The sequence below is a fragment of the Chrysochloris asiatica genome, unplaced genomic scaffold (assembly GCF_000296735.1).
Source record: "Chrysochloris asiatica unplaced genomic scaffold, ChrAsi1.0 scaffold00062, whole genome shotgun sequence".
NCBI classification, from domain to species: Eukaryota; Metazoa; Chordata; class Mammalia; order Afrosoricida; family Chrysochloridae; genus Chrysochloris; species Chrysochloris asiatica.
This window is the reverse complement of record NW_006408580.1, coordinates 335,815-358,948: the sequence shown is the minus strand read 5'-3', so window position 1 is coordinate 358,948 and position 23,134 is coordinate 335,815. Positions and strand designations below refer to the sequence as shown.

The window sequence follows — 23,134 nt, the reverse complement described above, 5'->3', positions numbered from 1 at the left end:
TTGGTCCCATTATGTGTCCATTGAACTAACTGCAGTTTAGCCTCTGAGTTGTTGTCGTTGTTATGTACCGTCGAGTCGGTTCCGACCCATAGCGACCCTGGACAGGGTTTCCGAGGCTGTAAATAATTACGGGAGTAGAAATCCTCAACTTTTTCCCGTGGAGCAGCTGGTAGTTTCAAACTGCTGACCTTGTGGTTCGCAGCCCGATTTGTAACCTCTACGCTACCAGATCTTAGCCTCTGAGTAGACTGGTTCAATTAAGTAGCACTCCTCCTGATTTTAGCTGCAGTTCTGGGCATGCTATTATTTATAGAGCAGATTAACAAAATCTCAGGTACATGGTCACGTGGCCACTAATTTGGTGAATGCATTCTTTTCTATTCTGATTACAAAAGATGATCAGAACCATCCACACTCACCTGGAACTGACAACAATATTCTTTGATGGTCCTTGCCACAGGGCTATATTAAGTCTGGTCCTGCCTGTGTCACAATATAGTCCAAAAGGACCTAGAACAACTGGACATCCCACAGAATATTACATTGGGTCACTATATTGATCATATCATGCTGATTGAGCAAGACGAGCAACCGATTGTTGTTTTAGTAAAACACATTACCTTAGTAAAACACAGGGACCTGCTACATTAAAAAATAATTTAGGAACCCAGTGGCCTAGGGCATGCCAGGATAGCTCCTCCAAACAATAGGGCAGATTATTGCATCTCGCACCTTCCACCATGAAGAAAAAAAGCACAAGATATGTAAGCCTCCTCAGGTTCTGGAGGCAGCATATTCCACACCCGGAAATACTGTTTTGACCCATATATCAGGTGACATGCAAAGCTACCAACTGAATGGGTGCCAGAGCGGAAACACGTTCTGCAGCAGGTTCAGGCTCAGGTGCAAGTATCCTTGCCACTTAGGTCACATGATCTGATAGATCCTATGATATTGGAGGTGTTAGTAGTGGAAATGATGCAGTGTGGAGCTTATGAGCAGCCCAAGAGGGAGGCCCTGAAGTTCGTCTTTTGAGAACCAAATCTCTGTCCCTACTAGAGATAGAATGCTTGACCATAAGGCACCAAGTACTATGCATCCCAAACTATCTATTATGAGGTGGGTCCTGTCAGACCCAGCAAGTAATAAAGTTGGACAGGTGCAGCTGCCCAAGCAGGACCAAGCAAGCTTCATGATACCCAGATACCCACATATTACACAACTGTTCTAGTGCCACTCTCTCAGCTCACTAAGGGGATTCCTGACAACCAGCTGATGGAGGAGGAAAAAGCTCCAACTTTGTTCACAAATGGATTGACTTGATGTGTGGGTGGAAGCCAAAAATTGATGTTGATTGCACTATAGCCCCACTTGGAGTGATCTTGAAAGACAGTGGCAGAGCTCCCAATGGGCAAAGCTTTGAGCTATATACCTGATCATCCACTTTGTGTGGAAAGAGAAGTGGCCCAAATTAGAATACATATTTACTCATGAGCAGGGGTGAATGGCTTGGCAAGTTGGTCATAGGCCTGGAAGAAAAAAATATTGGAAGATTAGGTCTGGGATACAGGAATGTGGTGAACATATGGGAGTAGGCAAAAAGTGAGGAGTGGAAATCTTTTTATTGCATTTTAATAACCATCAGACAGTATCCACCATGCGAGTGGCACTAAGCAACCAGAATGAGTCAGTCAGATACTGTGAGACAACCTTTATAATCAGCCACCCCAGTGATAGCAGATGGGTAGATGACGTGGCAATAGAATCAGAGATAGAGGCTATGTGTGCGTCCAACAGCACCACTGCCAAATTCCCAACTAATCAGCAACAGAGACCAACATTAAATCCCTAATATGGCACCATCTCTCAAAGCGATCAACTTGGTGGCAAACTGAATACATTGGGCCACGTCCACCCTAGAAAGAGTAGTGATTCATTTTGACTGAACTCCTCCATATATAGGTTTGCCTTTTCTGACTGCAGGCCTCAGCCGGCATCGCTGACCAAGGCCTTACAGATTGCTTGCTCCATGAGCATGGGATTCTACATAGTATTGAATCAGACCAAATGAGGTGCAAAAGTGGGTCCGCCACCATGGAATCCACTGACCACATCACGTATTACACCAAACAGAAGCTGTTGGTCTGATAGAGTGATGGAAAAAACGTGTTGAAACCACAGTTAAGTCCCCATTTTTGGAGGTGATACCATGAAAGAATGAGGCATCATCTCCCAAAATACAGTGCACACCCTAAATCAATGAATGACCATCGTATGTGCTTTGTTCCTAACAGGTAGAATACATGTGTCTTGGAACTAAGCAGTTAGAGGAGTGGCGAGGCTTACCATCATTCTCAGTAATCCAGTTTTGGAATTTTTGCTTCCTGTTCCCTCAGGGTTCTGTAGCGTTAGAGGTTCTGGTTCTCCAATGGGGAACACTGCTACCAGAGGACACAGCAAGAAACCTATTAAACTATAAACTATGGCTGACGTTTAGGCACTCCAGATTTCTCATGGCAAGGGACATAAAGAAGAGTCACTGTCTTGGCACAGTGATCATCATGAGGAGGCAGAACTACTGTTACACAGTAAGAGTAAGGAGGAATATGTGTGGCACCCAACCGGTTCAATTTAGCATCTCTTGGTACTCCTTGCTCAACTTTGATGGTAAATAGACTAATGCGGCAGCCACAGCCGGAGAATGGCACCAAGACCAGGGTCTCAGACCTCTCAAGGATGATCACCCAACAGGTTAGTCACTGAGATCAATAAAGGTGCTAGCTGAGAATGACAGGAATCTAGAATGTGTAGTAGAGGAACAAAACAGTAAATATTTATGGCTTTAAAATTAACTACAGCAGCAGAGGCTGTAATTTGTCCCACTAAATTTGCTCTTTTCAATTTCTTCCTAGCAAACAAGAGCAATAAGAATCCTGGAAATGCTGTTCCCAGATGGGGTGAACTTACTATAATAAGCAAGTGGATCTGAGCAGTACAAGTGGTGGACTGACTGTGTGCCACACTCAAAGCCTAACCTCACCTTCTCCTTCATGTCTTCATACCTAGTCCCCTAGTTTCTAGGAATATCTGTTTCTGAAGGCTTACAGTTGTATCCCAAACTGGAAATTGCCCTCTGCAGAGATCTGGAATATGCCTCACCCAAGATTATGCCTCCTTTCGGGGTAGCCAATAACCAATGACTGACCGATGCAAGACTATCAAAGCCCGGCCACCCCGCCTCAATTGGGAAGGAATCAGTATGGTGAGATTTGGTGGGAAAGGCTATATTTAGGCCTGCACTCCGTTACAGAGTTTGTACAACACTTTCTTTACTCCAGACTGAAATCCTTAAAGCTTTCATGGTTCTGAATGTCTGCTAGTTGGTGATGCAAAAGTCTCTGTTGGCTACACTAGTGGCTAGTGTTCATAGGTTCTTTTCCATTGTTTAACGGGATGTTGTTGTTGTTAAATACCATTGTCCAACATATGTTGTTGTTGTTAAATACTGTGGAGTCGGTTCCAACTCATAGTGACCCTGAACAGGATTTCCGAGGCTGTAAATCTTTATGGGAGCAGAAAGCCTCATCTTTCTCCCATGGAACAGCTGGTAGTTTTGAACTGCTGACCTTGAGATTAGCAGCCTGATTCGTAACCACTACACTACCAGATTGTTGTTAAGTGCCGTCAAGTTGGTTCCGACCCATAGTGACCTTGTATAGGGTTTCCGAGGAGAAGCTGGTGAGCTTGAACCACCCACCTTGCAGTTCAAACAACTTTGCAGTCTGGCGCATTAACCCACTGCACCACACCAGGACTCTACATATAGTAGGCACCATATAAATATTTACTAGACTGGAAGCAAAGATTGTAGATAGGATAAAGGAAGGAGAAAGAAAAGATCTTTACTGAAGTCAACAGTAAATGTTTGTTGAAAACAGGTGCCCAGTAAATGTTTGTTGAATAGGTTATAAGACAAAAATAGAAAACACTGAAGTTGTGATATGGGAAAGAAATAGAGACTTACCAGTACTTAGAAGATAAACAAGTATTAAAAGCAGCAAAGAGCCTACCTGGAAGGGGAGAGTGGAAAGAGAAGTCTAAAGCAAGATGGTTACCAATATACAGCAGGAATCTCATTAGAGTTTGCTGACTTCAATGCAGCAAATTTAACCAGGATAATGGCATCTGTGTGCGTGGGTGTTGGTGAAGAAATTGGAGCGGGTACTCAATAAATGCCTGCTCGATTGATGGAGAAGCCTACAGCAGGAATCGGAATGTATTTTTTTGAACAGCATACCAATTGCCGTAGACACGGTTCTGACTCATGGTGGCCCCATGTGTGTCACAGTCGAACTGTGTTCCATAGGCTGATTTTTCAGAAGTCGATCTCTAGGCCTTTCTTTTGAGGAGCCTTTGGGTTGATTCAAATGACCAACCTTTCAGTTAGTACTTGAGAGTGTTAACCATTTATGCCATCAGGGGCTCCCAAGAGCCCTGCTGTGGCACTGTAGGATAAGCACTGACCTGCTAACTGTAGGGTTGGCAACTCAAATCCGCAAGCCGCTCTCTGAAACCTATATAGGGTTGAAGTGAGTCAAAATCGACTCAATGGCACATAACAACAACAATAACAAGGGGCTCTTCAAAGCAGGAGATTAATAAGTGTTTTTGGGATTAACTGGGGATAACAGAAGTTGGGGAGAAATGAGGGAGGGGATCTAACCAGAAAACAGTAGGTGGACATTATGAGCTTTCAGGATGGAAAGGCAAAATGGAGGCTGCTGAAGGGGAAATTAGAACTACAAGAAGGAAAGGAGAAGAGAGGTTTTAGTATACAATAAGTGCTCAATAATTGAGACTTGAAAAATCAAGTTGAATAGAGGAAAAGGTATAGGGAAATCAGGTGGTGGTTGAGATTAGGGGGAAGAGGAACTGTAGGAGGGTTCCTCTTAGTATACAGTTGATGTTGTTGTTGTTGTTAAGTACCATGGAGTCGGTTCTGACTCACAATGACCCCACACAGGGTTTCCGAGGCTGCAAATCTTTACAGGAGCAGAAAGCCTCATCCTTCTACCGTGGAATGGCTGGTAGTTTCGAACTGCTGACTGTGAGATTATCAGCCCGATTCATAACCACTATGCTACCAGAGCTTATTATATGCTTCCCACACTCTGATGCACATAGAAAGTATGTAGTAAATATCTGTAGACTGAATAAGTGGCTTTGAACAGAGGGAAAGGTCGTTGGGTAAGGTCTCCTGGGAGTGTTGGGTTCTGACCTTGGAGAGAGCCCTTATGATTGGGGCAGGTTTTCCTAGGGGTGATAAAGGGGCATGTAATCACAATACATAACATGCTCATTGAATGAGCATGTCAGAAAAGGACTGTGTGGAGGTGTGAACATCGAACACACAGAAGACATACTCCATAAATGCCCACAGGAGCCATAGAAGACAAATGTCTTTGGGGAAATGTGATTAGAATGGCAGACAATGAATAAATATTCACTGGATCCATTAAAAGAAAAGGCCTTTGGGGAGAGGGGGTAGGGATTGATCACCACTTAGTAAGTGCTCACTGGATCCATTGTAGGAAAAGTCCTTTGGGAAAGGGAAATGGGGATGCAGAAACTTGATCTATGTAAGCTTGACTCTCCATCTGTGGGAGAGGAGAAAGGCTTTTGTGGAGAAGGTGAAGAGCAGGTGCTCCATAAACACTCTATGGAGAAATTAAATGACAAAGTCTTTGGAAACAAGGATTGGAATGGGACACACAACAAGTGCTAGATAGCTGATCATTGGATTAATGAGAGGCAAAGGCCTTTGTGGAGAGGACTTAAAGGTTGGGTCATACAGAAGGTGTTCAGTACATGCAGGTTCCTCCTTCACTCGGAGGAAAAGGCATTGGGGAAAGGCACAGCAGGCATTCAATAAATGCTTGCTGAATATATTGGAGGAAAGAGCCTTTAGGGAAGGCAGTTGATAAATGCTAGATGGATCCACTGGAGAAAAGGTCTTTGAAGAAGGAGCTAGAGAACAGGGGATAAAGAGGATACTCGGTACTCGCAAATGCCTTCTAGATCCACTGTAGGCAAAGGTCTTTTCAAGTTACACACAGAAGATTCAAAATTGTTCATGGAACTCATTGGAGGAAAAAGATTCATTTGGGAAATGGGCTTGGAGATGGGGCATAGATCTTTCTAGATCTGTTGGAGGAAAGGGCCTTTGGAAAGGGAGTGTAGAGTTGGGGCACAGGATCCATTAAAGGTAAAGCTTTTAGTGAGACTCTGGAAATAGATACATAGCAGTCACTCAATCAGTGTTCAATGAAGAGTTTAAAAGGTCTTTGAGGATGGGTTTGGAAGTGAGCCACATTGCACAGACTGGATACAGGGCAAGGGTTGTGGGAGGCTGGGCACATAATCAGGCTCTCAATATATACTTTAAAAAAAAAAATTAATGAATCAAAGGGGTTCCTTTGATGAAACACACTTCAGGCACTCAAATGCTCACAAGATCTATTAGATGACAAGGACTCTGGGGCAAGGGTGTGTGTGTGTGTGTGTGTGTGTGTGTGTGTGTGTGTGTGTGTGTGAGGGCACACCAATTAAGCTCTCAAATGCTCACAGGATGTACTGAAGCCAAAAGCTTTTGGGGAGGGGTATTGGGGAGACAGATCAGCGAAGAGGTACACAGCAAGCGCTGGATAACTGCTGCCTGTATCCATCAAGAAGACCTTTGGGAGGGGCTAGGGTGGGGCACACAGGAAGAGCCCCGTGTAATATTTGGGGGAAGGGGGCTTTGGGGAAGGGGGCCAGGAGCCGGGCACACAAGCGGTGCTTGACAATTGCTGGATGAGGGGCGATCTGGGGACCCACGTCCGCGGGGAGACATCCGCGGCAGTGGCTTACCAGTCGGTGTGCGGCTCATCGATGACCAGCAGCACCCTGGCGGCGGCGCCCCCGCGGCCTGCGCTCCCAGAGCCACCGCCCACCTGCTCGCTGAAGGTGGCGGCCGCGGCTGCCGTGGTCTGCTTGACCGCGTTGGACAGCGACGAGAAGAAGCCACCGCCTCCTGAGGACCCCGGGCTAGGGGCGGCTGGAGAAGCCACAGGGGCGGCCGAGGAAGCCCTCTCAGCCGTGGCGGTCGCGGGACCGGGCGTGACCCCGGGACTGGGGGCAGCGGGCGGCGGCGGGGGCGGCTGTGGGCGCTGCAGGTCTGTCATGTACCCATTTGGCAGATTGGCCATGAAGTTGCTGTCCGACAGACGGCGCCGCAGGTAGTTCATGGCTGCAGCGCTGGGCAGGGGGTCCTGGGGGCAGTCTGACCAGGAGCCGCGGGGGCGGACCGCGCGGGGCCCAGGAGCACAGCTGCGCTCTCAGGCACGATGCGACTCCTCCGCTGCCTGCTGCAGACTGAGGCAGCGCTGAGTCGCCGCCGCCGCAGCGCGGTTGGTCGCGCCCGTCCCTCCCTATCTCGAGTGCCGCGTGGTGCAATCCTGCTGGGTCGGTGGCGGCTCGGACGCGACCAAGGCGGCCAAGAAGGGGAGTTTGCGGAGAAATGGTAAGTGACGTCAGTGCGCCTTCAAAGCTGGGGCCGTGGTGGAGCGCACAGACAGGCGGGGGCGAAGGCGCTGTCCGCGGTGCTGAAGGCGACAATGCGCACGCGTGGCACCGCATCCTGTTTCCCTCCCCCCCCCCCCCCGCCCGGATTGTGGATGCGCAATTTGAGGAGTGGGGGCAGGGTGGGTGTTTTATCACAGAGGGTCGTTGCCGGTAGTCAGGCGGATCCCCCACCCCGCCTCATTTTGGTCCTCACTAACTTGGTCACGCAGAACCCTCTGCAGATACTCGCTTTCTAGTGTTGGTATTCACTGCAGGAAGCATTTGGGGGAGGGAGTGGAAGGCACATCTAAGACGCAAAAGTGGAGAAATAACCTCCTCAAGATGATATGTGGGTTTACATACATAGTGCCCCGCGGGATTAGTCTCCCGCGTCTTCACAGGCTCAGCCAGGCAAAGAGAAAGGCGCAGGGGAGGCATAGACAGCATCAGACATGCGGAGGTGGACACTTGGGCGGGGTACACACCCTTGCCATGGATGGAGGGGACTCTGGAGGCACACGGGGAATAACACACACGTAAAAGTACATACACCCACACACATGTAAGGAAACATACAGGGGCATGCACAGAAAACACAGAGATACAGGTATATGCACAGACACGCACACCCAGAGTAACACACATGTGGCATGCATGTATACACACGTGCACGAACACGCACAACACAGAGGCATCACACAGACACTGGGAAACGCAGATGTGCTTGCAAACCCAGATAAAACACAGCCACAGAAGAAGTCATGGTCACATCTACATCTACAACACAGATCTATTCTCTGCAGCATGTCCTGATGCGTGTCACTCTCCCCCTCTTTCCACGCACATTTGGACCATATGTCCCCATCTTTCTCTCTTGGAACTAGCCAAACTAACTGCCCAGTGCTGTTGATGCCCACGGCTGCTTCCCCCTGCAACCAAGAATGTCTCACTGAGGCAGACCAAGCCTACAACATGCATTTGGCAGATTGGTCATGAAGTTGCTTTCCAAAACCCAAACCCACTGTAGAGTTGATTCTGACTCATAGCAATCCTCTACAGTGTTTCTGAGACTAAATCTTTACAGGAGCAATCTACCCCATCCTTCTCCCTCTTAGCAGATGGTGGGTATGAACCACTGACCCTCAGCATCACCAAATAGTATTTGCCAAAAGGGCAGATGTGAGTTAAACCACACTGTCAACTACTACAAGACCCTAGCTACAATGAGAACACAAATCCGTTAAAAATAACCCTTTATTAAACGATTGTACCCAACACTGAGCTGAGCTGTTTACATGCCTTGCCTTAGCCTTACTCAACCCTCACAACAATCCTGTGGAGTAGGTTCTTTAATTTCCATTTTACAGATGAGAGAAATTGAGAGTTTAAATTTATTTCTAAAAGTTCCTATTTACTTTATGACTCATACAGTTGTGCTAGGAAGAGCGAACAGTTAGTGCCATGTGACTGGAACAAATTGATTGTGACAAGAGATGAAGCCAGAGAGGTTGTTAGCAGGGGGGCAGAGTAGGTGTAGTCTTGTGGGTCATAGCAAGCAAAGATGGTGGACCAGATGAGGTGACAGAAGATACAGGGAAATTAGGCAGATTTGGGGTTTATTTTGTCTGCAGGATTTTCAGATGAATCATCCACTTAGTCGTTTGTTCATCTGTTAAATCATTGGCCCATTCAAACAAGGCATAATAAATAGTGCAGGGTCTGGAAGTAGAGTGTCTGGGTTCAAATCGTGCCTTCGCCTTTGCATGTGCTGCGCCCCCCTCCCCCCTCAAGGACCACCTTTGGTCATTGTCTTCCAAGAAATACCTGACACCCTCTCCTCCTACCTTCAGATTCCATCCCTCTCCCCCTAGGTTATCACAGTCCCTATGTCCAACACTTCCCAAACCATCCTCTATACCCCACCTCCATCTCAACCAGCTCCAGCCCCACCCCCAGGTCTTTGGTTTGGCTGTTCCTTCCTCCTCCCTCCAATATGCCTTCTCTGGCACTCCAAATCTGTGTTCCCCAGAAGGAGAAATCCCCATGAATTTAGATATTTCCCCAACATTTTGAAATATATGCTCTCCAGTTTTTGGCTCAGTAACTGAAGAAAACAAGCTGTTTTGGAACCATGGTGCTTTCTCTGGGGCCCAGCTTCAGGCTCCTCAGGAACCTGTCTTCAGACTGTACCTCTTCCCAGGGGACCCAGTCCCAGTCCTTGTGGCCCTTAGGGCCATTCCCTTTCTCTAGGTGGCTCAACTTCCCAAAGTTAATCTTTCATAGATTGTTTTGTAGAAGAATGAAGATGCTCCCAGGAGTGTCTCAACAACCTAAGGCAGAGGTAAGATGACTCTGTACTATCTTCATCTTCCTCAGCAAGAATGGGTGTATAGAGAGAACTCTTAGCTAGTGTTAAGTGAATTAACAAAGGCTAAGCCAAGAAGCTCTGGTAGCGTGGTTAAGAGTTGGGCTGCTAACCACAAGGTAAGCAGTTCAAAACGACCAGCCGTTCCGTGGGAGAAAGATGAGGTTTTTCTGCTCCCCTTTTATATATACCCCCACTATATGAGTCAGACTAAGGAGCTCTGGTAGCTTAGTGGTTATGAATCGGGCTGTGAACCGCAAGGTCAACAATTCGAAACTACCAGCTGTTCGGCGGGAGAATGATGAGGCAGGTGTTCTGCTCCCATAAAGATTTACAGCCTCAGAAACGCTGTTCAGGGTCGCTATGAATCGGAACCGACTCCAGGGCACACAACCACCACCAAACCAATGTGTCTGGGTTTGTTTGGGAGGCTCTTCCAGTCAGATGCTGACTCCAGCTTCTCTTTACTCCTGCTTCAGCTCAGAGCACATCTAAGACACTTCCTTGGTCCGCCCCCCGCCTCCCAAAGCTATTTGCTGCTGCTAATTGTGGCACTGGAGCTGGGCTGTTGGGAGTGGGTGGGTGCAGGTGCTCGCGCAGCGGGGCAGCAACCCATCACACTTCAGCTGCTGTTTAACGCTGGATTGGCACGCAATCGGCCAGCCTAGACTCTCAGTGCATCGGGAGGCGGGAGATAACCACCGACAAGCCCCCTAGACAATCAGAAAATGCCTGCCAGGACTAACAGCCAATCAGAAAACCCATAACACGGAGCTCTGCAGAGGGACGTGCTGAGAAGCCTGGGGCACTGAGGAGCAAACATTGGCGTGCTAGCAGCAGCCATGGGCTATCAGGGCTAAACACTCTCCTTCACTCCTGCCAAACTGGGGCCACAGTGGAAAATACTGTTTTCCACAACACTCATGGGGAAAGGAATGGAACCTTTTCTTCCTTCAAGATACCTTTGAAGAGGTTAAAGAAGCTGGTTTATTGAGGTCTGGGGGGTCAGGGGGTGAAAGGTGAAGGGAGAGGTGTTAGGGGTTTCTGTTCTCCGGGTCTGTGCAGGCAGGTGGGTGTAGACATGGCCGCTTCTCCTCCACCACCAACTTCTCCCCCTGTAGCTCCTCGCACTTTGGCCGCATCTGTCCCCAGAAGGTCACGTTCTTCTCTTCCTGACCTTCCACGGTGGAAATGGTGGGCCTGGGACATTGGGGGAGGGGAACAGATGGGAGAAGCTCACAGAAGGCAGGAGTGCATTCAACAAGCTCTTAGTGAGTAGGGTGCTCAATGCTACTGTTTAGTCGTGAGACACTAGATGATTTATCCTTCCTGCGCTTCAGTTTCCCTCATCTGCAAAACGGAAATACCACCACCACCACCCACCTCACTAGGCTGGGTAAAGTGTTCAGAGCAGTGGTTGGTACACAGTTAAGAGTTCAATAAATGCTGGTAATTGTTACTTGCTGACATGAGAGACCCTTTCTTACCTCCCAAACCCTTTCTCTCTCTCCCTACTGTTGTTGTTAGGGGCCATCAAGTCGGTATCAACCTTATGCACAGCAGAACGAATCCTGGGACAAACTCACTACTGTTGCCACACTTGAGTCCATCGATGCTGCCACTTGGCCAATCCATCTCTTTGGGGTCTTCCTCTTTTTCTCTGACCCTCCACCTTACCAAACATGATATCCTTCTCCAATGACTGGTCCCTCCTGACAATATGTCCGAAGTATGAGAGACGAAGTTTGGCCATCTTGGCCTCCAAGAAGCACTCTGGCTGCACTTCTTCCAAAATGGATCTATTGGTCCTTTTGGCAGCCCATGGCACTTTCAATATTCTCCTCCAACATCATAACTTAAAGTCTTCAATTCTTCTATGGTTTTCCTTATTCATTGTCCAGTTTTTGCATGCATATGAGGTTATTGAAAATACCATGGCTTGGGTCAGGCGCACCTTAGTCCTCAAGATGACATCTTTGCTCTTCAACACTTTAAAAAGTTCTTGTGCAGCAGATTTACCTAATGCAGTACGTCATTCAATTTTTTGACTGCTGCTTCCGTGAGTGTTGATAGTTGATCCAAGAAGAATGAAGTCTTTGACAACTTCAATCTTTTCTCCATTGATAAGAAAGTTGTTTATTAGTCCAGTGGTGAGGATTTGTGTTTTCTTTACATTGAGATGTAATCCATACGGAAGGCTGTGCTCTTTGATCTTCTTCAGTAAATGTTTTAAGTCCTCTTCACTTTCAGCAAGCAAGGTTGTATCATCTGCATATTGCAGGTTGTTAATGAGTCTTCCTCCAATGCTGATGCCACATTTTTCTTCATATAACCCAGCTTCTCGGATTATTTGCTCAGATGGAATACATAGAAATCAAATTGACTACATCTGTGGAAAGAGATGATGGAAAAGCTCCATATCATCAGTGAAAACAAGGCCAGGGGCAGACTGTGGAACAGACCATCAATCACTCATATGCAAATTCAAGCTGAAGCGGAAGAAAATGAAAACAAGTTCGCTAGAGCCAAAATATCCCACCTGAATTGAGAGATCATCTGATGAACAGATTTGATACATTAAACACTAAAGACCGAAGACCAGAGGAGTTGTGGGATGACATCAAGAACATCACACAGGAAGAAAGCAAAAACTCATTAAGAAGACAAGAAAGAAGGAAAAGGTCAAAATGGATGTCAGAAGAGACACTGAAGCTTGGTTTCCAGCATAGAGATGCTAAAGCAAATGGAAGAAATGAAGAGGTACAAGAGCTGAACAGAAAATTTCAAAGATCAGCTCGAAAAGATAAAGCCAATTATTATAACAAAATGTGCAAAGACCTGGAGTCAGAAAACCAAAAAGGAAGAACACGCTCAGCGTTTCTCAATCTTGGGGAACTGAAGAAAAAATTCAAGTCTCGACTTTCGTTATTGAAGGGTTTTCTGGGCAAATTATTGAATGATGCAGAAGGAACCAAGAGAAGATAGAAGGAATAGACAGAGTCAATGTACCAAAAGGAAATGGTTAATGTTCAGCCATTTCAAGAGGTATCATATGATCCAGAGCCAATGATACTGAAGGAGGAAGTCCAAGGTGCATTAAAGGAATTGGCAAAGAACAAGGCACTAGGAATTGATGGAATAAAAATTGAATTCTTTCAAGAAAGTGAGGCGGCACAGGAGGCACTCACTCATCTCTATCAAGAAAATTGGAAGATAACTATCTGGCCGACTGATTGGAAGAGATCCATATTTGTGCCCATTCCAAAGAGAGGTGACCCAAAGCAATGCGGAAATCATCGGACAGTATCTTTGATATCCCATGCGAGTAAAGTTTTACTAAAGGTAATACAGAAACGGCTGCAAGCATACACTGACAGAGAACTTCCAGAGGTTCAAGCCTGATTCAGAAGAGGCTGTGGAACTAGGGTTATCATTGCTGATGTCGGATGGATCTTGGCTGAAAGCAGAGAATATCAGAAAGATGTTTACCTGTGCTTTATTGACTTTCGATTGTGTGAATCATGACAAGCTATGGACAGCATTACGAAGTATGAGTATTCCCGAACATTTAATTGTGCTCATGAGGAATCTGTACCTGGACCAAGAGGCATTTGTTTGAACAGAACATGGGAACACTGAATGGTTTAAAAGTAAGACAGGTGTGCGACAAGGTTGTATTCTTTCACCATACTTATTCAACCTGTATGCTGAGCAATCTCTCCCTAATGCCCACTGGAAAACACCCAAATGCCTTGTCCTAAGATTCCAGGTCTTTTGTTGGACCCAAAGATCTGCCCCAACCCTGATCTCTACCTTTCCTCTACTTTACCCAGACCAAGTCCCAGTCCCGTATCCAGAATTGTCTCTGCCTGAGCTATTTCTCCCCCTTTGCAGACCCTCCATTCATTGCCACTCTCATTCCTCCATTCATTCGCCCACACAGTCAAATCCTTCATGTCTCCGTTCAACACCCCTAACTCATCTTCAGGACACACTAAGCCCCACAGCTGGTAAACACTCTCCAGATGGCAGGCTTTCCATAAGTGAGGGACAGTCTACTTCATCTAGTAGCTTGATGTATGCAAAAATAAGGACAAGATGAATGAATGAGTGCTCTGACCTTCGTCAACACCTGGGCCACTCTAGTCACAGGGGGAACACTTCCAGTGGCTGATCACCTGTGTCCAGGACGATACTCACACAGTCTTGATGCTCGAACTGCCTTTTCTGATTCCTTTCTGCTGGCGGAGGCTTGATCAGATTTCTGGACCCAGGTTGAGGTGACAGTCCCTTTACCATGCATTAACAGCCCTTCATATGCCATCTGCCAGGACACTATCTATTCACCTGGGATCCCTTGGTGGGTCCACAGGATCTGGGTGCCTACCAATTGTTGCCTAACAGGCCTTGGAGTGAGGTGTAAGTGAGTGAATAAGTAAATCACAGCCTGGCTAACAGAGAACGGAGAGGTAACGTACACATGAAGGATTCAGTGAATAGTAGAATGGCCGAGTGACTCACTGAGTGACCGAGGTGCACTTTGTTGTTAAGTAAGTGTTGTTGCTGAGTGCTGTTGAGTCAGTTCCAACCGTGTATAAGGTTTCCAGGACTGAGGGGTATAGAAACCACTCTCTTTCCCAGTATCTTTTTTTTTAATGTATTGAAAAAATTTATATTTAGAATTAGCCAGCTGGACTCAGTTTGTTGTTGTTGTTGTTGTTATGTGCCATGGAGTCAGTTCCAACCCATAACGACCTTGTATAGGGTTTCCAAGGAGCAACTGGTGAGCTTGAACCGCCAACGTTGTGGTTCAAACTGACTTTGCAGTCCAGCGTGTTAACCCACAGCGCCACACCAGAAGACTCAGTTTAGATGATCCCAATTTTGTTGACAACATCATAGTCAGGAGCCAGTGGAACATATGCCCTCTTTTCTCCATCAGGCCTGATGAAGGTGTTGACCTTGGCTACGTCAATGTCATGCAGCTTCTTCACAGCCTGTTTGATCTGGTGCTTGTTGGCCTTGACATCCATAATGAACACAAGTGTGTTATTATCTTCAATCTTCCTCATGGCTGACTCAGTAGTCAGAGGGAACTTGATGATGGCATGGTGGTCAAGCTTGTTTCTCCTGGGGGTGCTTTTCTGAGGATATTTGAGCTGCCTCAAGAGCCACAGAGTCTTGGGCCAATGGAAGGTGGGTGACGTGCGGATCCTCTCTTTCTTGTGGCTGTGGACGCCTTTCAGCACTGCCTTCTTGGCCTTCAATGCCTTTGCTTTGGCTTCAGCTTTGGGAAGGGCAGGGGCTTCCTTCTTCACTTTCGGGCCCTCAGTATCTTTTATTCTCTCTCTCTCTCTTTTTTTTTTTTTCCTGCCCTCTTCCTGCAGCTGGGAGATGGCACTCGCCAAGACAGGTACCTTAAACCCTAGTGGTGTAAGCCCTGGTTGGGGGCAGGTAATAACCCTACCCTAGTTGCTGACATGTCACAACCCCTTTCTAGGCTCACTGTGCCCCAACTCACGCGAACTTGGGGTATGGAGATGTGCAGAGGCGCTGGCGGACACGGGTAGGATTGGGTCCGCAAGGAGGGGTGCAAAGGCTCCAGGTATTCCACTCTGACCAAGTGCCTTTCCCTGCAATGAGGGGAGAGGGTCACAGAGTCAAAGTTGGAGGTTTCAGTGGTGAGAGAGGCAGCAGAGGCATGGGGTCCAGGGCAGAGATCCAGAGAACCCTGGTCCCCGTATGGGCTGCCCTGCCCTCAGAGCATAGTGTGTGAAGGCACTCACAGCTGCAGTGATGGACATTGTAGCAGTGCCGGATGTCCTGTTGGTTCCCGGCACATCGCTGTCCATCGAACTTCCGGCCCTTGCAGTCCCTCGAGCGTGTCTGTTGCCCTGGGATTTGCTCGCAGCTGATACTTTTCAGGTTCCGGCGGGAGCAAGTGCTCCACTCTCCCCAGGGATCCCATTCTCCATTCACTACCGAGAAGGGGCAACAGGGACTCAGATCAAAGCTTCAGAGGAATGAATGAGGGCTAGGGGCGGACAGGAAGGACAGTGAGATGTGGGAATAGGGGATGATGAGAGGTGGAACCAAAGTGACAAGGCCAGACATGGAGGAATTAGAGACTGGAAAAAGGCACCAGCAGCAGGACCCAGGCAACAGAGATGGGCAGGTAGGGTTAAGCATGGAAATGAGGTGCTGACCAGGGCAGGGCACAACCATGTTGCAGACGTGAGTCCGGGTGGAGTCACCAACACAGAAGGAACCTCCATGCTGGGGCAGGGGGTGGTCACATGTCCGCCTTTCCATGGTCCTGCCCAGGCCGCAGGACACAGGGCAGGGGCTGACAGAGCCCCATGGCCCCCAGCCCCCAGCCACTGTTGTGGAGAAAAGAGAATGAGGAGAAAGGGCACCTCAAACTGCCACCAACCTCCCACTCCGACCCGGACTCCCCAGTCCCTAGACTCTCAAGGCATGAGCGCCTCTAAATGAAGAGCCCATGGTCACATCATCTGGTATTATTATCCTCTGAGATGACAAGAGCATTTCTGCCCTGAATCAAGAGACCCATTGGCAATGGCAAAGGCCTCTCATCTCTGCATACCTGGACAGGGTGGCAGGGAGCTACAGCCTCGTTGCTCATATTCTGACCCTGGGCAGAACTTCCCAGGAGGCTTCGTGGAGGGCTTAGGTGAGGAACAGGTACGACTTCGTCTCTCCATTGGCGCATGAGGTCCACCATGGCAGGAGCCTGAGCAGGGACCCCAGGGGCCCCAGGAGCCCCAGGCCCCATGTACTGTGATGGGTAGGGGAGAGAGATTTCAAGTGTGGGCATGCATGCTGACATCCTCCCACTCTGACGTTTCCTGCTATAACCTCAACGGCCTACACTGGGAAGCCCATCAATGCCCTGGGGCTGCCCTTACTTACTGGGGCAGGCGAGCTGGGTGTCGCAGACCTCTGATTCATGTGCTTCTCCTGGACAGTTGCCCCCACACTTGGGGGCAGGGTTGTCACAGGCTCGCTGGCGGGTCCGGGTCCCTTTGGAGCAGGTGACAGAGCAGGGCCCCCAGGGCCCCCAGTTAGACCAGCCACCCATTTCTGTGGGTGAAAGGGAGGAAGTCAGGGTGAAAGTAGTAGAGTTATTCGGGGTTCCTTGCTTCATCATGTAGCGTGCATTTTGTCTATAGTGAATCTCATCCCCGTAGCCTCTGCCTCCACACCTGGTCCACCATCATTGTTAGACTATTGTAGTAGCCTTTGCACTGGGCCTTCTGTTTCCTACAGTCTGTCCCCTTCACAAAAGTGAGAGAGATCCTGTCATAACCCAAATCAGATCATGTCTCTCCTCTGCCCACAATCCCAGTCACTCAGAGTAAAAGCCAAAGTCCTCACCATGGCTCTGAGGCCCTACGTGACCAGGCCCCTATCATCTCTCAGACCTCACCTATCACCCACTCTGTTCCACAATGTCCTCCTCCTTACTGTTCCTCATAAACATTATACATGATCACACACTCAGGATTCCACACTCTTCCCTGGGCCAGGTAACAAGGACCGCTCACCCACCTTGGTGATCCTACTCACCAGGACAGCATGGCTGGTTCTCACAAGCCTGCAGTTGCCATTCAAGTGCCCCAGGCTCCACCTTCCCCAAACACTGCCTGCCCCGACCTATGCAGCGTCGGTACCGCAGCTGGGAACCCTCGGAGCATGTCATCGAACAGGGGCCCCACATGGACCAAGATGACCATCGTGCGAACCTATGGAAAGGAGCACACACGTGCTGTCCTGGTGCGTGAAGGTGACAAGAATAGTACATGCAGCCTGTGGGTAGTCACATGTGTGAAATGGCTTGTATAAGAACAGATGGGCATACAGTAAGTGCATAACAAATGCCGTTTAGCTTCATAATTAGGGACCTAGATGCAACTCTTGGAAGTCCTTAAGGGCAGTGACAGGCATCCAGTAAGCAAACGTTAGGACTAGGGGCCTAGAACTACAGTCAGAAAACTACTAGATCACCAAGCCTGCATGGTGGCAGGCAAATATTAAATGTTTAATCAATAAGAGCCCTTGTTCTGATTAGAAACTCAGAGTCCTCCATATAAATACCCCCAGATCTATCCCCAACTACACATGTAGAGGACTGCATAATGTTAATATGTTAAACATGTCACAAAGTATTGCTATAAAATCACAGAAACCTTTATTAAACAAAAATATCAAAATGTGAAGCTGTTGTTTCTTGACATATCCCCCATCTACATCCACACACTTCTGAAAGTAGTGCTTCCATCTCTCTATCCCCTTCCCCAAGAATTCTGCACTCTTTGATTTACACCATATCAAAATGGCAGTTTGGACATCCATGAGAGATTCAGATAACATTCCTTTTCAATGTTTTTTGAGTTTGGGAAACAAAGAGAAGATTGAAGGGGCAAGATCAGAGGTATAGGGTGGATGGGGTAAGGTTTCCCAACAAAATTCTTAGAGGACAGCCTTGCCACCGTCAAAAGAATTCGAAGGTGCTTTGCCATGATGGGAAAAAAATTCCTGGCACAACTTTCCTGAACCTTTTTCACGAAGACAATTTACATAAAACTCCTTCCTAATAAACCCCTGTGATTGTCCTGTGTCCTTTGAAAAAACTCTATCAAGATGACCCCTTGGGGACCAGACCTGAAAGATGACTTAGGGTCACAGTCTCAGAGGTTCCACCAATCTTTGTAAGACAAGTTGTTGTTGTCTTTGTAAGACAATCTTTGTAAGACAAGTTGATGTTAAGTGTCGTCAAGTCAGTTCTGACCCATTAACACTACCTGGACTTGTTGTAAGTAAATACATATATAGAAATATACTCTGTCAAAACTATATACATTTATGGGTATAATCCCATTTCCCTTTCCAAACTTGTTTAGCTTACATGTCTATGTATGCAGTCACGGATTATTGTTGTTACTGTTATTGCACACTTATGCATATACTCATCCCAGCGTCTTCCTTTGCCTTGATCACTTCTGCTAATGTCTGCTCTATTGCCCTGCCCTTCAACCAAATTAATATGAGTCTATTCTCTACCCTGTCTTTCCTTCCCACCCTGATACCCATCAAAGAATGTTTCTTTTTGTGTGAAAGCCTTTTCTTAATATTTTATTATAGTGGTGTCATACAATATTTGTCCTTTTGTGACTGAATAATTTCACTTAGCATAAGGTCCTCTAGATTCATCCATGTTCTGAGGTGTTTTTCAAATTCAGTGTTATTTTTTAATGTTGAATGGCATCCCATTATGTGGGATGGACATTTAGGTTGTTTCCATATTTTTCCTACTGTGAAGTGATGTCATGTAACATATGACTGTGCACTAATTTATTATGTCATGGTTTTAGAATCTGTACCTAGTGGAGGTATTGCTGGATCATATGGTATTTCTAGTTCCAACTTTCTGAGGAAGGACCATGCAGTTTTCCACAGAAGTTGAACCATTTTACAGTCCCACCAGCAATATAGGAGTGTCCCAATTTCTCTACACCCTCCCCAAGATTTGTTGTTTTCTGAATTTTACTATCAATGCTGGGGTGCGATGATCTTTGTTTTGGTTTGCATCTTTCTCATTGCTAATGATTCTAAGTATTTCTTCATTTGCTTGTTGGCCACTTAAATGTTTCCATTTGTAAAGTGTCTTTTTATGTCCTCTGCCCATTTTTAAATTGGTTTGTCTTTTACTTGTTAAAGTGTTGAAGTGTGTGTTGTTGTTTTTTAAATAAATTTTCGAGATTAAAAAAAAAAAAAGATGACCCCTTGGAATCCCAAAATACAGTCGCCATAACCTTCTGAGCTGACCTCTCTGCCTTTCATTTAACTGGCCTAGCAGATCCCCTTGGAAGTGACTGTTTTGTTTTGAAACTTTTGATTAGAAATTGAGTGAAGGTTCACAGACAAGAACATCAGTTTGACATTGAACAAATCCTACACTTTGTTTCATCTCAATGACCGCCATCCCCTCCCTGCAACAACAGTTATACCACTCCCTCCCTGTGCTTCCTATTTGCATTCCACCTACCTTCCTATCCCTCCTCAATGTTGCCCTTTTGATTTTGAATGATTGACTATTTCATGATGAGCAGACCTTACTAATGTTGTCGTCATCCCCCACCCCACCCTCACCCCTCACCATATACGGATCTACTGCTTGGCTGAAAATTGGGCCAGGAGGGTGAGTTCCTTTCCAGACCTGAAGGGTGGTGGAGGGCCATAGTCTCAGGTCTGTTTCGTTTTGTTTTTAAAGTATATTACTGAAAGAACGTATCTGTACTCATCCACTGATCACAGACACACGATTAAACACGTTTGAAATAACCCTGTGCATGTATAAACTAGAAACCTAGCAGCCATGCTTTTTGACTCACCCTTATAGATGTGAACTGTTGTTGTTGTTAAGTACCGTCGAGTATAGCGACCCCGTATAGGGTTTCTGAGAAGCAGCTAGTGAACTTGAACCACTGACCTTGCAGTTCAAACCAACCTTGCAGTCCATCCAGCACATTAACCCACATCTAGGTGTCCTCAAAAATTCCCAAGTTCCCTAAGTATCTGGATATAAAGCAAGTATTAGAAAACATATCTGGCATACAGTTGTTGTTGTTGTTGTTGAGTGCCGTCGAGTAGATTCCAACCCATAGCGACCCTGTGTAGGGTTTCCAAGGAGCAGCTGGTGAGTTTGAACCGCCGACCTTGAAGTTCAAATGGCTTTGCAGTCTGGCGCATTAACCCATAGTAAGGGCTCAATGTAAATGTAAGCTAGCATCATGATTAGGAGACTGGAGCTACCCTCAGAAATCCTCAAGCTGCCTCCACACCCTTGCAATGCATTTGGTACACAGGAAACACTAAAAAATATGAAGTATTATCAAAATTAAGAGCCTTAGCTATCCTCAGAATTCTTCAAACTCTCAACCACCAACCCCAATATGTCCATATACAGTAAGCCCTCAAATAAGGACTGTTGTCACAATTAGGGGACTAGAGCTGTAATCCACCCTGCAATGCTTTCAGGATGTAGGAAGCACTCAATATATGTGATTTATGGTAAGGGATTTTATCCCCCAAGGGGTATTCAGAAATGTCTGGAAACAGTTCGGGTTTTCATAACTTCCGGGCAGGAGTAGTTACCGACATCTAGTGGACAGAGGCCAGAATTGCTCTCTCTCTGTATATTGTTAAGAGCGGGGAGTCAGTTCTGCCAAATCTACATATATTCGTGGGTATACTCCCTCCCATCCTCATTCAGCCTGCATGTCTACCCATGCATGTACTCATGTATCACTGTTATTATAGGGTTGTGTATCTAAAGTCTCTGCTGACTTTAACTCATGTACTCCTTAGGAACACTCAGAAGACCATCTGCTTCTGAAAGGTCACAGATTTGAAAGCCCTACTGAGTACAGTTCTACTCTGCACACACAGGGTCACCAGGAGTCGAAACGCCAACACATGAAATTTCATTCCAAGTGGAGGATAGATAAGCTTGGGCCACTCTCTGCCCTGAGAGGTGCTTCTCTGTGCTAGAAATTGAGCTTTGTGTAAGATTTCCTCTGGGAAACTGATTCATTACTCATACTGCCAAAGGGAGTGGGGGAATGAGAACTACTAACTTGATCCAAACACCTGCTTTGGGATAGAACTGACATGAGAAAATAAATAAAAGTGCCTTGTGGTTCTCCTTAAAAAAAAATTAATAATAATAATAATCCTTCATTGTTCCACAGTACACAACAGGACAACTTCTAAAGCCAAGAATTTTCTGACACCCCCCCCCGAAAAAAAAAAAAAAAAGAATTTTCTGACCCAAAATGTCAATAATGCCAAGGTTGAGAAACCCTGAGCTATGATCACCATCAGAGCTTCAGCGTGATCCTTGAAATTTGCAGAGAAGAGCATGGTCCATCTTTCTGCCGCCAGCACTTCCCTTGGCCCCGGTCCCTGCTAACCTGCATATCTGACAGATCCCACTGCCCGGCTCCTGGAAAGCATAGGCAGAGTTGAGACAGCAGTCGTCTGCACTGACTCCTCCGCCCAGAAGGTCCTTGCACTTGCCTGAGGATTCCTCATATTGGGTGAAGCAGAGTACAGGGTCTGCACCTGTGACAGGGCCAGGGGGTGGAGCATGCTCAGGGGTGTGGTGGCTCCAGGCAACCCTGGGGACCAGCTCAGCTCTCACCCACTTACCTGTGGCTGGCCAGGTGAGTAGTAGCAGTGGCAGCAGCACCCCAGAGGCCTGAGCTTGAACGGTCATACTGAGCACTGTACCACCGCCAGAGGAGAGCTGCCTTTATCTGGGTTGGTCTCTCTCCTGTAGTCAGCAGGGGAAGGGGAACCAGGCTGCTGGAGGAACTGGGAGGGCAAAGGGGAGGAGGGGGTAGGGTAGAGTGTTGTGCAGCTCTGACCTCTCCCTCATCTTTTCTCCTCTATTCTCTATCCCTATTTCCTAGATCATTCTCAGTCTTGCTTTGGTTGTCACTGTTTCCCTAGCATCTCACCTTCTATCTAGCAACGCTTCAGTGCTCAATTAATGCTCCTTGGATACATTCTTAACACAGGAGAAATGGAGCATAGGAATTTGGAGCAAGACAAACTTCCTAGCTGTATGACCTTGGGCAAATCACGTAAACCTCTCTGACTCTGTTTTCCTATTTGCAAAATGTGTAAATTCTACCACAATTACAGGGTCAATCTCGTGGCCTGGTGCAAACAAGGGTGAAGTACTCCTCCAGGAGTGGAGGGGGTATGGTGGTAATTGCTTCATTCTCCACCCTGTCTTAACCTCTGCCCTCCTACTTCCTGATGCAATAGTTGTGGTGGGGAAAGTCAACACAAGGGAAGTAAGAAAGGGAAGTAACAGGACTGTGGGGAGAGGGATTCAGAAAAAGTAAATGGGGCTATAACTACTGCATCAGGGGCCCAGTTGGGGTCACCTTCAGGGCCTGGGGAAGAGGGTAGTTAGGAATCAGTTCTGCCATGTTCCAGCAGAGTATTGTTGGGCAGGTAACACTCCTCTCTTAAGAGCTTCAGTGTCCTCTGTAACATGTGCACATGAACAGCGCCTACATCACAGGATCTGCTGCAATGGTTGGGGATTCAAGACTTTTTAAAGTGCTTAGA

At 46.9% G+C, this 23,134-nt stretch overlaps 2 protein-coding genes across 4 annotated transcripts in view; both read right to left on the bottom strand.

Annotated features, from left to right (window-relative positions):
* Positions 1 to 7,415, bottom strand: part of SYN1 (synapsin I) — a 111,481-nt gene extending 104,066 nt beyond the window's left edge. For 2 of the 3 annotated variants that reach the window (XM_006864219.1, XM_006864221.1), the window contains exon 1: positions 6,910 to 7,415. In XM_006864219.1, the coding sequence (XP_006864281.1) occupies positions 6,910 to 7,286 (377 nt within the window). In that variant the 5' untranslated portion in view covers positions 7,287 to 7,415. The remainder of the gene's footprint in view (positions 1 to 6,909) is intronic. The other variant, XM_006864220.1, reaches the window with a different exon arrangement.
* A 3,586-nt stretch (positions 7,416 to 11,001) lies between these two features.
* Positions 11,002 to 22,268, bottom strand: CFP (complement factor properdin). Its single transcript, XM_006864288.1, has 9 exons — positions 22,202 to 22,268; positions 21,964 to 22,114; positions 17,558 to 17,733; positions 16,901 to 17,071; positions 16,575 to 16,766; positions 16,174 to 16,347; positions 15,754 to 15,945; positions 15,489 to 15,600; positions 11,002 to 11,167 (listed from the first exon to the last, which is right to left on the bottom strand). Exons 1-9 carry the CDS (start codon positions 22,266 to 22,268, stop codon positions 11,002 to 11,004), a joined length of 1,401 nt encoding a protein of 466 aa, XP_006864350.1.
* Positions 22,269 to 23,134: the final 866 nt, after the last annotated feature.